This window comes from Amaranthus tricolor, chromosome 6 (genome assembly GCF_026212465.1).
Source record: "Amaranthus tricolor cultivar Red isolate AtriRed21 chromosome 6, ASM2621246v1, whole genome shotgun sequence".
Lineage (NCBI taxonomy): Eukaryota > Viridiplantae > Streptophyta > Magnoliopsida > Caryophyllales > Amaranthaceae > Amaranthus > Amaranthus tricolor.
In genome coordinates, this window is record NC_080052.1 from 31,219,682 (window position 1) to 31,234,862 (window position 15,181).

The 15,181-nt window shown below is 32.4% G+C and overlaps 1 protein-coding gene across 8 annotated transcripts; it reads right to left on the minus strand.

Annotated features, from left to right (window-relative positions):
• Positions 1 to 1,062: 1,062 nt before the first annotated feature.
• LOC130815891 (uncharacterized) lies at positions 1,063 to 10,322 on the minus strand. 8 transcript variants are annotated; one of them, XR_009042655.1, is made up of 6 exons: positions 10,058 to 10,286; positions 4,050 to 4,291; positions 3,714 to 3,796; positions 3,030 to 3,097; positions 2,295 to 2,630; positions 1,063 to 1,431 (listed from the first exon to the last, which is right to left on the minus strand). XR_009042655.1 is itself a non-coding variant. In XM_057682407.1 (5 exons), exons 2-5 carry the CDS (start codon positions 4,121 to 4,123, stop codon positions 2,625 to 2,627), a joined length of 231 nt encoding a protein of 76 aa, XP_057538390.1. In that variant the 5' UTR covers positions 4,124 to 4,291; positions 10,058 to 10,286; the 3' UTR covers positions 2,215 to 2,624. The 8 variants fall into 8 exon arrangements, 4 of the variants coding, with proteins under 4 accessions (XP_057538387.1, XP_057538390.1, XP_057538391.1 ...); XR_009042654.1 differs by having other exon boundaries at positions 2,295 to 2,735; XR_009042656.1 differs by lacking the exon at positions 4,050 to 4,291 and having other exon boundaries at positions 10,058 to 10,322.
• Positions 10,323 to 15,181: the final 4,859 nt, after the last annotated feature.

Genomic DNA, 15,181 nt, shown 5'->3' on the forward strand with positions numbered 1-15,181 from the left:
TTTGCTTTCTTCACTTTTAAAGAGTTAAGTGAAGATGTTTTAGATCTGTTATCAAGGATTGCATCGGTTACTTTGAACAATTCTAGTAGCACTAAGTTTAGGGCATATATTTTCCACAGGCTAGCTTTTTGTATTAAAAAAGTGTAAGCATGTAGTTTGTTGCTCGACTCCCCAGTAACTTCTCGTAAAGTTTCTTTCTATAAAAGGAAATAATAATAATAATAATAATAATAATAATAATAATAATAATAATAATAATAATAATAAGTGACTAACTCCACATCAATCATGTAAAGTATTAATAGTCAACATTTAACATCCTATTTATGTATCAAAAAAACAATCAAGTAGGCCAATTCCAATACGCCTTACATTTGCTTCAAATATCATTTCATTTCAATAATAAAACTAAATTTGCAATGGGAATATACAACTTAAGCTCCGAAGATTTATTCCTGCGAAATGCAGGAAAGAGCCAAGTTATGGTGGTGAAGTTAACAAAAGATGTTCATTCCGCCATTGTCGAAACCAAGGATTGGAAAGTTGAAGAAACAATAGGAAGCAACTTGACCTATGATACCTTACAAATCTCTGGTCATAAGATTACAGGCCAAGATCTTAAGAAATTAGCAACTAATCTTTGCGAATCTCGTTTATGGGTTAATAAGGATGGAATTAGTTTCTCAAGACTAAGTGTAACTAGCTTATCTTTTCTAGTTATATTGTTTTATCAAACTAAACATTCGTTTGACTGGTCTCAATTTAAGGTTAAGAATAATGATGGTCAAAATAATCCTGATGAAAAGATCAAGGAACTGATGGATGATGTCAAGAACAAAACAGCTGAAATTGCGAGGTTGAATAAGTTAATTTCATCATCATCATCATCATCAATATCATCATCATCATCATCATCATCATCATCATCATCATCATTAATACCATCCTCATCATCATCATTGAAACCATCATCATCATCAATATCATCATCATCATCATCATTGATACCATCCTCATCATCATCATCATCATCATTGAAACCATCATCATCATCATCATCATCATCATCGAAACCATCATCATCATCATCATTGAAACCACCATCATCATCATCATCATCATTGAAACCATCATCATCATCATCATCATTGAAACCACCATCATCATCATCATCATCATTGAAACCATCATCATCATCAATATCATCATCATCATCATTGATACCATCCTCATCATCATCATCATCCTCATCATCATCATCATTTAAACCATCATCATCATCATCATCATTGAAACCATCATCATCATCATTGAAACCATCATCATCATCATCATCATCATCATCATCATCATTGAAACCATCATCATCATCATCATCATCATCATCATCAGATACTTGGTATACTCAAATTATAAACAGATGCATCCGTCCTGTTTTGACAATCAGATTTAATGCGTTAAATTATTGGAGTAATTCATGGAATAATCCACCTGATTTAAGTAGTATGCCGGCATATAGACCAGTAGATGAAATTGTGATAAATAGATATCCAAGTGGTATAAATGTTTATGTAAACAATGGTTCATTCCAAAAGGATAATTGGTCGTTCATCAAGATTAAAGATGAGAAACAAGGCTTTGAATCGTTGTTTGCGTTCTACAGAGGTGTGTATGATAGCATTACAACATATGGAAACCATCAGGTCAAAATTCCATACAGCAGAACAGCAACACTACGAGCCAATGTTCAGTTCCTTGCTGTAACTTTGCGTGGTCATGGTCCTGCTTTTGGGTTTTGTTATCACTGATTTGTTTCTCTATGACCAATATTAAGGGGTATTCGGTAAATTGTTTGTTTAGTTGTTTATGCTTTTGGCTTGTTGGTTTGTCTGAAAGTCGAAAAAAAGTGTTCGATATTAATGACTTGATTTATTGGTTTTGTGTTTCTTGGTCAATATTTTCTCTAATAAACCGCTTAATCATGGTTCTGTAAAAGACCGATGAAAGATGTATTTTGATTGGCCGATCGATTTGTTGGCAAATTATCAACATTTAGTTAGTTCCTCAGTTTGTTTTTATTAGATTTATCTCAATTAAAGACGACAAAGTCTTTCTTTTGGGGTAAAATTGACCATATTCCTCTAGTCTTCCCTTTAAAGAGAGTAGGGGTATGGATTGTCTGTCACCTTTCCTCACCCAAACCCTGTTTTTGAGCAGAATAGTGGATTGATAATGATGATGAAAGACGACAAAGTCTATTTTTAATAAATGGAGAAACTGAACACAAGACTTACGAAGCTCAGAAGACTTTCTCCTTTTTCTTCATCCCAAAAGCTACCAATCAGTTGGCCATTTATGATTTCCAGGACTATAACCAAAGCTGAATGCATAAGATTTGACAGAAAAATGCCCATGTTGCACATATTCAGGAGGCATATATTGTAAAAATTGTAAGTGTAAGAGATAAAATTAGTATCCAATGAAACAATACAAATCCCCAAACATTTTCTGGTACTGAAAATGTTATGATGATTTTAGCTTGTGGTAAGCTATGATGTTAGAAAACTTACAGGGTACCAAGAACTATGTTACTATCTCCTCGAGTTTGATCTGCTTGAATAAGACTAGCCCTGCTGATATTCAAAATCTTAGAATTCATTTCATTATTAAGAATATGTTGTTGCTGGGTTTCAAATCTCGATGTATCACCCTTAGTTGAGAATCTTGGAGAGCATCTATAAATATAAAGAGAACACTGTTCTATAACAAGCTTGTTTTAATGGTTCGTTCAGCTTCCTAAATGAGATCTTTTTCCAACTGAACACTTGTTATATTGCTCATTTGATGCCAAAGTAGCAAATTTTACCATTTTATTTCCTAAAATAACATCTAAAGCATTCGTATCCCCATTTTATTTGAGTAGTTAGTTTTATCTATTAGACATATGAAGTATGAACACATTGGTAATGTAAGAAATAAAACGAGAATTTAAAATAATTTGATATAAAAAATGATACGAAAGACTTTACCTTCCAACCACCAGGAATCAGGTTTCCTTCCATAATAGGTCGCAGAATAATAACACTCAACAAGCCTCCTAGGCAAAGTAATGAAGGTAGTAAGTTTCAACCTTTGTAAGACACCGCCTAAGAAAATAACAGATAACAAAAGTTCTACTAAAGAAACCAATAGAAATTCCAGAAATTGTAAATGAATTGACCAAGATAAGAATTCTCCTTCTATGAGCACCAATTTGACTCAGCCTCTATAGTCCAACAAGTATAACGCAAATCCAATGAATTCCATTATGCACAAATAAATTTGATCCTCGACATACTGGTCAACCAGTTTACACATTAAGAAAAACAAACCAGATGGTATCTAGTAAGCTCCCTATTAATTACAAGAAACCAAAGGTTAGTTATTAGTATTATTGGAACCAATCTCTTGGAGTTAGACCAACCAGCCAACAAGGATTATCACCTATACTGTCAGTCACGTCCTGTCATTTAAGCATCTAGAAACTACTCAAATTGAAAGGGAAAAACCATAATACTGGTCATAACTCATAAGAACAGAAGGCATAGGAGAACAACATTCCCAGAGTATATGTTCCATTACTACACAGAAGGAGAAATGTAGATGAGAAAAAAATGCAGCCATAGCCAATGGGCATGAAAAACATAATTTAATAAATGTATGTAAGAACTAACCATATTTTTCACATTCCTCCCTCACATCTTCAAAGACTTCCTCGTATTCACCATCATCTCTCAAGTTCATCAACAATTGCCACCTTTAAAATGGCAAAAGAAAAGAAAAGAAATAGAGATGAAGTGCATGTTTAAAAATACGAAACAGAATGACGTTAAAAGAAACAAAGTACTTGATTCAAGCAAAGAATTTTAGTTGGACTATCTGTAGTTTCCATAGTTGGTAAGGTGAAAACACCAGCAATTAAAGCCATTTTCTGTTTAAAAAATACCGAGAGATTACAAAAAGCTCATTGACATAATACGGTTTCAAAGCTTCTGCACCATGTTTCTTACACATTCAAGACCATATACTTGGGAGTAGTAGTCATCAACAATAGCATGTGCAAGCAAACAAGTGGCCATGTCATATCAGGTCAGCAGCCATGATGGTTCAGCAGCAACGCTCAGTTGCAGGTTGTTGATGTTTATCACGTATTCAACGTTAGAACAGCATATGTGTACTCTTCCTTACAAAGATGCAACACTCAGAACTTGTGTATGTTTGATACAGCTACACCATGTTTGATATACAGCATCTGTGTAAATCAATTCATCAAAGTTCAGCATAGGCAAATCAGAACACAAACCATTTAGAGCATCAATATGGGATCAGCACAGTAGGCTCTCATCAAGCAGCTAAGGCTTCGTGCATATGGGCAAGAAGGTGAACTAAATATGCATGACTCAAACATAGAGATGCAGCCAGTACTTCGGCAAGGAAGGAACAATCTTAATCAGGACAATCTAAGCCCCTTTGAACCAATTTGTGATGACTCAATTGAGAAATCAGAAGACCACCATGAGGAAAGTATGGAAGCAGAAAAGAAAGTAGCAAAGGAGGCAAAAACAGAACACAGAAGCACAGCAAACAGTCAGAGCTGCCAGCCTCTAAAAACTGCTGACCAGCCTACCTTGCAAGGGTTGTTCAGAGCTAACCCACGTACCTTGGAAGACATGGAAGGTAGAAATGGAATCTCTATACACAGACCTTTCCATCAAGACCCTAAGTGCCTCCTAACAGTCACAAGAAGACCCCAAGAAGGGGAGCTGAAGGTCACACAGTCGCCAGTTGTGCACTGACAGTATTGAGTAGTGTTAGGCTGATTAATTTGCTTCTTTTAATGTGCACATGTTTTGCACATGTTACCTTTTACCCGTTATAATTAGTTGGCTAGATTTCTATGTGTCTTAGTGTTATTTCCTCTATGCCATAAGTCTATAAATAGGCTACGCATTGTACAAAGGCAGATTTCAGTTTTAATATACATTCTTCATTTACAGTTTCTAAGTGTTGAAATTCTCTCTTCTATTTCCTTGTGTGTGAGTGTGTGTGTTTGTTCATCAGCCATTGCAAGAAAGTGTGGAACACTTTCTGATTTTCTAGATTGTGGAACAATCTAGGGTGTAACACTTCACAATCCTTGAGTGAAACTCAGAGGGAAGATTGTGGAGTCATCCCAAGTGGTGAGTGAAATCAGATTATTTTTTGGTTCTTGGCCACTGTTTTTTTTTTCCTTCTTCACCATACATCCTGTTTTTTTCTTTCTTTTTTTCTTCTTCTTCCAAACGTTTTTTTTTTATGAACATGGAACAACCCAGGGAAACTTCGAATCATACCGATCCTACCCAAAACCCTGGAAGCGTTTATTTCTTACACCCATCTGATTCCGCTAGTATTAAGTTGGTATCAACTGTTTTTGATGGTTCTTCTTATAGTGATTGGAAGCGTTCTACGACTATTAGTTTAGATGCCAAGAACAAGTTGTATTTTGTTGACGGTTCTTTGCCCAAGCCAGTTGACAGTTCTTCCGATGAAAAGGCATGGAAGAGATGTAACAACATGGTCATTGGTTGGCTAATAGCTTCTTTAGAGAGATCCATTGCTAAAACCACCATGTATTTTCCAACAGCGCATGAAATTTGGGATGATCTTGAGGGACGTTTTGGTAGTCCATCTTCTTCACAGAAGTATAGACTACAAGAAAGATTGCTTTATACTTCTCAAGAACCGGGTATGTCAGTTTCTGAGTATTTCACAAAGGTGAAATCCCTTTGGGATGAAATGGATGATCTAAGACCTTTACCAATATGTCATTGCCATCCCACCACTAATTTCACCAAGATTCAACAAGACTTGAGAATCATGACTTTCTTGATGAGACTTGACCCACAATATTAGCCAAGTCAGGTCAAATCTTCTCATGTCTAAAGCTCTACCAAATGTGACAGATTTATAGGATGCTTCTTCAAGAATAGAGTCATAAATATTTGAGTAAAAATAATGTTGTTCAAGAAACCATGGCTTTCCATGTAGATAAGAAGAAAATCTTATGAAAGAAACAACAATAAGAGCTATGGGAGTGGAGGAAGTAAGAAACCAAGTTACTACTGTGAGCATTGCAAGCTAAATGGTCATACAATGGAAAGGTGTTTTAAACTACATGGATATCCAAATAAAAACAAAGGCACATATCCAAAGAAGTTTGCTGCTGCTACAACACATACTGATGACAATATTAATGGTAAAGATTTTGGCTTAAGTTCAGAACAATTTACCAATTTGCTATCTTACATTGGAAAACAGACCCACAAGCAGCCATTACATATTGATGATACAAATGATGATGAGTACCCAGCCAATGCACATGTAGCAGGTAAAACCTTCTTTCTTTCTGGTTTCAATGGTACACAATGGATAGTGGACAGTGGTGCCACCGACCATATGTGTGGAGATCTCACTTGTTTTTTTAATCTCAAAAATGTTTCTAACAATAAACAAGAAATTATCAAACCTGATGGCTCTAAGCATAAAGTCACTAAAATGTGTGATATACAGTTAAATCAAGATCTTATTCTAAAAAATTTTTATATGTTCCTATATTTCATTTCAATTTAATATCTGTCCACAAGCTATGCCTAGACAAAAATATTACTGTTTTATTCTCTCCCGATAAGTGTTTTCTTCAGGACAATTTAATGAACAGGTGTTTGCCCCTTGGTAAAGAAATGCAAGGTTTATATTACACAACATTTCATAACACTCCTTCCAAGCATTGCAACAGTTCTATTCCACATACTCTTGCAAGAGTTACCACCACCAAGGACACGTTAGAGATGGCAAAGTTGTGGCATATTAGACTAGGGCATGCTCCCTTTAAAAGGCTAAAGATTCTTTTTCCAAATTTAGATCTCACCATTATCAAAAATAGTTTCTTTGTACTATTTGTCCTCCCTCTAGACAATCAAGATTACCTTTCTCCACTAGTTCTACTACAATAAGTTCAGCTTTTGATCTTTTACATGTTGATATATGGGGCCCGTATTCTCATAAAACTTACAATGGATGTACCTTCTATTTAACTGTTGTAGATGATTTTACACGCATGACTTGGGTTTTCTTGAAGAAAAATAAAAACGATTCTGTTGATCTATTGCGTAATTTGTTTTCTTTAATTTCAACTCAGTTTCATACATGTTAAATATGTCCAGAGTGATAATGCAAAGGAGTTATGTGAGAGGCGTATGTTAGCTTTATACAATACCCTAGGTATTTTACATCAAAAGAGTTGTGTTCATTCCCCTCAACAAAATGGTATTGTTGAGAGGAAACCTAAACATTTGTTAGAAACTGCTAGGTCTTAGTTTTTCTCAGTCTAACCTCCCTCACTCTTTTTGGGATGAGTGTATCCTTTGTGTCACTTACATTATCAATAGGCTTCCTTTGTCCAGCATAGAGGACATTTCACCTTCACACAATACCAATTCCAATCAAGCTTCAGAGTTCAGAACAATGCTTTAGTTGTGATAAAAGTTGCTTTATTGACACTACTTTACATCCTACTCCAACACGAATTACTATTGATGTACAGCCCCTACCATCTGATCCTTTACCTCCTGCTGACACTACTATCAACACAGCCCCTACTACCTACTATCCTTCACCTAGTATGGAAAGTCATTCACAAAGTAGTCCTCTTGCTCCTTCTTTTCTACCTGCACACGTTACCCCAACACATATCTTGGATTCTTCTACACATTTCATGGACTCCTCTACACATGGTGACCCTACTATATTCCGTAGTAATGCACATGACACAGCTACAGTCCTACCCACACCAAATGATACCACTCTTAGGTGTTCTAGCAGACTACACAAGACTCCTTCCCATCTTTCTCAATATTATTGTAATACTACATGGTGTAATTTAGTACTCCCTCCGAACCAATTTAATTGTCTCATTTGCTTGGGCACGGTTATTAAGGATAGTGTGGGGTCCATTAAAATGGGTAAATAGTGAAGGGTAAGTAATGAAGGGTAGTTGGGTAAGTAAGGTATATGGGGGTATATTCGTAACTACGTGTGTGAATTAAGGATATTTAGGTAAAAAAAGATTGACAAAAATAGAAATGTGACAACTAAAATGACTTTGCCAAATAAGGAAATGAGACAACTAAAATGGTTCGGAGGGAGTATCTTTTTCTAGTCTTCCTTCTGCCTCTTAATTATTTCTTGCTTTTAATTCACATTGGCATGAGCCTATTTCATATAAAGAAGCATCTCTAGATGCAGCTTGACAATCAGCTATGCAATTGGAACTTGATGCATTACATAAAAATAACACTTGGGAATTAGTTCCCTTGCCACCAAGTAAGAAACCTATTGGCTCTAAATGGATATATAAGCAAATTAAAATCACATGGATCCTTGGAAAGGTTTAAGGCTAGATTGGTAGCCAAAGGTTATCATCAAAAATTTGGAGTTGATTATTAAGAGACTTTTTCACCTGTTGTCAAGATTACTATTATATTAATAAAAACAAAGTGATGTTTGTTCTAAATCCATTCATTATGGTTCTTCCTTTATGATTTTCTTGTATCCATGTTCACCTTAGTGTACAATTTGTAACACCCTCTTCTATATCTTCATTACCTCCTACTCTTAGACGCACTAACAGAACTCATAAACCTCCTGCATACTTACAACAATACATTTATAGTACCATGAATTCTACTCATGATCACAAACACTTTTACTGAATCACAAAACTGCAAAATTGCTATTCAATACCCTTCCTGGATCCAAGCCATACCGAATGAACTAAAAGCTCTCAACTCAAATAACACTTGGGATCTTGTTCCTTTACCCCTGGGTATAAAACATATTGGTCAAGTAGGTGTATAAGATCAAACCTATTGGTTGCAAGTAGGTGTATAAAATCAAGTAGGTGAATATGGGGTTGACTATCAAAAAACATTTTCCGTGTTCATTCGAATGACAACAATACGTACTATAATTGCCCTAGCTTCCCATAAACATTGGCCTCTATATCAACTTGATGTTATCAATGCGTTTCTTCATGGAGAAGCGTACATGAAACCCCCTGAAGGTCTCATTCATCTTACTTACCTTCCTACTGCTTCACCAAAAGGTCCAAAACCCTTCCTATAACTCTTTCCAAACCACTATTATCCAAACTTGATTGGTTAATACCCACCCAAGTTTGAGGGGGGGAAGTTAAGAGTATTGCAAAATATGAAGCTACGAATAATACACACGTTACATAAAGAAACTTTATGTTATGGGGCCAAGAGAGTCTGTTACAACTTTGTTATAGCTATCCATGTCATGTTTAGTTGTTATTTCTTCTCCTAGCTGTGTATGTCTATTAGTATATATAGAGGTGTTGTATGTCGTAAAAAACAACGCTTTCGCAAAAAGAGCTATTTAGCCTCTTGTATTCAAACAATGAAACAAAACCTTTCCTCCAATACTTCTATGGCTGTGTAAACTTGCACCTTCATCACCATTCTTAACGAGAGTAAAACATTTTTGCTAGTCACTTTCAATTAGAATGGGCTACAAGTCATAACGGCCTCCATAACTCTCCTCTTTTCATCTCTGCCAGCTCTATCTCTATAATCCCATTTCACGGTCCAACTCCCGTGACTTATGTTGAGATATATAAAGTCAGTAAATTACATGATCAACAATGTCAATAGTATTTACATTAACATGCCAATATAATTCACCAATATGTACTCTTTGTCAAACATTAGATAAATGAAACACACGACGAGCAAATTACACAAATCCCTCAACATGAAAAAAAAATTTGAACAACTTTCTTTGATTTCTAATCAATTACCAAAAATATTCGAAAAAGATTGAAACAATGCTTGATCAACGACCAACCAAAAACATTAAAGACGAATTCCATTGTAATGAAATGAAGCAATTGCTTAACAATAATTGGAGAAAAATAACTGAGATGAAATAATTAGAGAAAGAGAATAATTTGAACCTTAAAACGGGAATTTCGATCGTCAGAACCTCGTCGAGGTGAGGATTTCGCATGATCGCTGATTCGCTTCTCATGTTTTCCGATTGAATCAGTCAAATCACAACAATTTCAGAATTTTTTAAGAAACCCTAATTACAGTAATTGTGGATTAGATTTTAACGTCTTTCGTTGGCTTGGCGCTGTTTTGGTACCTTAGGCGGCAATGCTCCTCCTATTTTCTTTGCAAACTTTAAAAAAAGTTTTCACATTTGAAAATTTGGGATTGATCAATTATAATGTTAAAGATAGATAAAAAAATTATATTTATTTCACTTAAAATAAGATTTAATTCTCAATTTGAAGATGAACCCTACTTTTACTTTTATTATTAAATTTTTGTTTTCATCTTTTCTCAAAAACATATTGTTTATAAATATAACATATTCAAAAGCAGAAAGCAATATCAATACTTATGGTAAAATGACGAATTTTCAAATAAGACAGTCTTACGGTAAAACCAACTCTATTAAGCTAATCTAATGTATATTTACAATCGCAAAGAAATTACTTATAGCTTTAAAATGATTATATACAATTTTAAAATGACCATAATCTTAAAGTAGATTTTAATCATCAACATTACTTAAACTAATTTTCTTCATATTTTCCTTCAAAAAATCCTATTTCTTGGGTTATGTATTACTTTTCTATCTCATTAAGTTTGTCGGCGAGGGCGGTGTGTTGTAAGAGAAAACATCACTTTCAATTGCAAATTTAAAGGGACAAAAGAGTATGCATACTCCCTTTGTTTGATGTTTCCACAAGAAATATTCTACTTAAATAGAGAAGATCTAAAGAACTTGTAAATGAATTTTCATGAATATCTACAAATTAAAATATATCTATGTAAAATCATGTTAAATTTGTCTCCACATATAAAATTTATCATATACTTTTTATTATTTTTATAAAATACATTGATAAATATTGAGTTACCAAAACATACTTTTAAAACTGCGTGAAAAAACAAATGATAACCAATTGAGTATTTATGTTACATACTTATTACATGTTTTGTTAATGAAAAGCATTTATACGGAAGCAGTGAATTAAATCATTAAGAACCACATTTATATTGCACTGCAATGCTATTGGTTAGGTAGATCTTGAGGCATGCAAGGTTGGCCTTTGGCACTCTTCAATCCTCATATTATGTTGCCTGCATTTTTGAATAAAGACTACGTTTATCGAAGAGTATGGCAATTGGCAATGCTTGCCTATCCTCAAGATCTACCTAACCTTGCTATATAGTACGTAGTCATGAACAAAACGCTAGTTGCCTCATTGATTGTTCTGACAAATTAATAATTTAATTTATTAGATCGACACGTAACTATTTTGGTAAAGTTCACATGTTTGATAAAATTAGTTATGTGAGTATTTGTTAGTAGTTCCAATATTCTACCGAACTGACATTTAACTACTTAGTAGAAATATTAGGCGTTATTTAGTGTATTAGTTGTGTGAGAGTAAGTGTTAGTAGGGTGAATAACTTTAAAAGTTATTCATTTATATGTGCTAACATGCTAATTTTTCAATCCATGAAGGTTATCACATGATCCATTACAAAATGTTACTCTAATCCCTCTTATTCTAATAAAATGTTTTATTTGTTTTGCACATTTATATATGTGCTACTTTAATTTGTGCTTAGTTTCAAATTATATAAAATTAATATTAATAAAGGTTACAATGAAACGAATCAAACAAAATTCTAATTAACTATGTTTTAAATACAAAATAGAAATGATAAATAAGATTGTGTCAAAAATAAATAGATATTTGCTTAGAATAGAATAGAGTAGAAAAGTTTCATTTGGGTAGTTGTATTTATCTTACTTGAAGTATTAATGGCAATTAATGCTAAGGAAAATATTCCTAATGTCTTGAACTTGAAGAAAGAAAAAAATTATGGAACATTTTTTTTGACCCTATTCTCAAGTTCAATATGGGTTAGTTGGAGCTTTTAATTTTTTTATTGGTTTTATTTCATGAATTTGATGACGTGATTGAAAATTTATATTTCCTTCATTTTCTTTTGATTGCACATATCTATACAAGAAGATTTTTTTTTTTAAAAAAAAGATGCTATACTAAAAATGAAAAAAATATAGGATTGAAGAGGGCATGCAATTTCTTTACTTGCTTATATTGTTTAATAAAAATGTTTACTCTTTTAGTTTTATTTTATTATTTATATTTATTCAATTACACAGTTTTAAAATGTTCGTCCACTTTAGAATATTTTATTTTTAAATGGTTTAATTTGATTAAAATATTCATTAATTTCTTATTGTTCAAAAATCTTAGGAGATTCTATTAATTTACGTAGCAAAAAAAACTACAAAAACAATTTTTTTCAAGATAAAATCTATTTCCTTCCCCGTCCCTTATTATAGTAAAATTATCTACTAATCATTTTTATTACCTATATAATGTTGCAAATAATGAGATAATTCCACATCTTGTTTAATTCTTATAATTGTGTATATGCAAATTGAAAAAAACAAACAAAAGTCTAAATACGTTTTTTTTCAAAAATTTTCATATCTCCTACATTAATGAAGAAAGTAATCTTGTTTTTAAATATTATAATTGAAAGAATTGGACTAAAAAGAATATATTAAAAAATATACCTAAAAGTTGAGGTCTTAATAATACAAGTCACCTTCTTTTTAGGGTCTAGTTAGGAAGGAGTATGCACATATTTGGTTTTAAATAGGGAGGATGATGACCAATATACAATTTAAAGTATATTTATAAGTAAATTACTACGAACAATAAATTTTCCCGATTAATATTAATTTTTTCACTAATTTAGGGTCTAAAGAATAATTAAAAAATAATTTGATTTTTTTAATTTAAAATAAAGTAAAATTAATTATAATGTGAACTTTTTTAATTTCTTATTTCATAAATTCTATATAATTGGACAATTTACACGTGATTGAATTTTTCTCCGAATATATATAGGGTGTATGTAATGTTGATTATAGGATTTTGTTGGATATTGATCAGCAGATCGGATTATTGGTAATGGGCTACTGGCCGTGGTTATAGCCGTGTGTATTAACGTTGACAAAAGTTGACCCGACCTGCTATCCCGATTTGAACCTAATTCGAAATAAGTGTGTTTGGATTGAGATTTTTGACCTAATTAATTAAATGGGTCAACCCGACCTGATCTGTTTATTAAATGAGTTAGGTCCAGGTCAAAATTTTAAACCTGAAAAAAACCTGTGTAACTCATTTAATTAAATGTGTTAATTTCTAAGTTAAATCAATAAGTATAAGCTAAACTTAGTTCATTTAATATTTTCTTATTTTTCATAGTAAATACAAAATAAACAAAAAAAACATAAACTTAAAATTAAAGCCTAAAAAATTAGAATTAATCAACGTTAAAAACCTTAAAACGAAAACAAAAAAATTATAAACAAGTTAAGTGGGTCAACCTGATCAGTTGCAAGTCGGGTTAAGGTTGTGATTTTCAACCCAATTAACTAAATGGGTTGGGTTTGGATCAAGGATTTTTTGACCTGTTTATATATAATTCGAACTCCAACCCGACCAAATCTAATCTATTTGACAGGTCTAGTATGTATGAAATATGGCCCTGTAGTCTTTAAAGTCGGATCAAGCTGTGGAGGAAGGTTTGTTTTTTGACGTATCACCCCACGACAATATATTGGACGTCTTACTAGGCCATTCTTAAGAAGAAATGTCTTTATTTGCCCTTTTTCTAGTGCTCATAATCACTTAAAAATCTTATTATGTGAATCGATGACACTATTTATAAGACTATAAAGATTGTATTTTTGTAAAGTGATCCCATAAAAAATTCTTACTTTTTCCGCCTACATTATCTCACTCGTACACATCTCAAAAGCTTTTCATAAAACAACCTATCCTAATTCCTATTATTGCTCTACATACAGTAGTGTGAAGTTCTTATAGAATGGTTCTCTTTGAAAAAAATACATAATCTTATAGATATGGATAGCAAGTATTAATTTTTTTAATTAAGGGTATTGCTTTCTCTGCCTCTTTTAATTTGGACTAATTTTTATGTCAGTTTATCTCACTTATTTTATACTTTGTTTTAATTTGATAATGGTCTTAATCTTTTTCTTTCAATCTCATTCACTAATTTATTAGTTCTCTCTATTTTAACCATTTATTTTTATCATTTGTTTTTGACTTATTTTCCAACTCAATTTTCCTTTTCACTTGATTTCAACCAAAAGCTTTTGAGTATATTCTTATAGGGACGAAGGGAGTATATGATATAATTAGTGTCCATATGATCATAAATTACTTCTCTCGTCCCTTTGAGATAATCATTTTTATTTAGTTAATTGCTTTTACCTTGTTATAATATTCTTTTATAAAAATATTTCTATCACATTCATTTTAACATCTCCTTTGTTTTGTATAATATTATCGACATAATTTTACTAAACGTACGCATATTTCATAAGTCAAATTTTGTCATTTTTAAAAAAAGCGAAAAAGAATCTACGTGTTATTTTGGAATCGATAAACTTGATTTCGTAATGATCACAACAATGTACGTATTAAACCTAATGCAGCAAGCAAAATGATTTATTTGTAGAAATTTTTTTTTTAATTAATAATGGATTTAACCTTTAACAAATTGGTCAGTTTATTGAGCTGACCACCGATGTCAGCTTAGTTTTAATTTGTATTAACTTTGCTTAGAAATCAGCCACGCTTCACCGCATCGTTGTACTCTTTAATTAATTTAAAAACTAATTAATTCAATTATCTTAATTCCCCATTCATACTCTGAAAAACTTATGAAAATGCATATCAGTTCAATCAAATGTGCCTATGATTATTTTAATGATTGTTGATGTTTTATTTTAATGAAGTATATGGTTAATGAGCAATTTCATTTCCATTTCACACAAAGAATATAATCAATGGTCAATTAAAGAAATTAGAGTTATAATTAGTAGTCACATGAGTCTATCTGGACCCAAGTTTAATTAATTTCTTAGAAAATGAATTTAAATTTGAATTCACGTGGATCATATTCAAATATAATCCGTTGTCATAGAC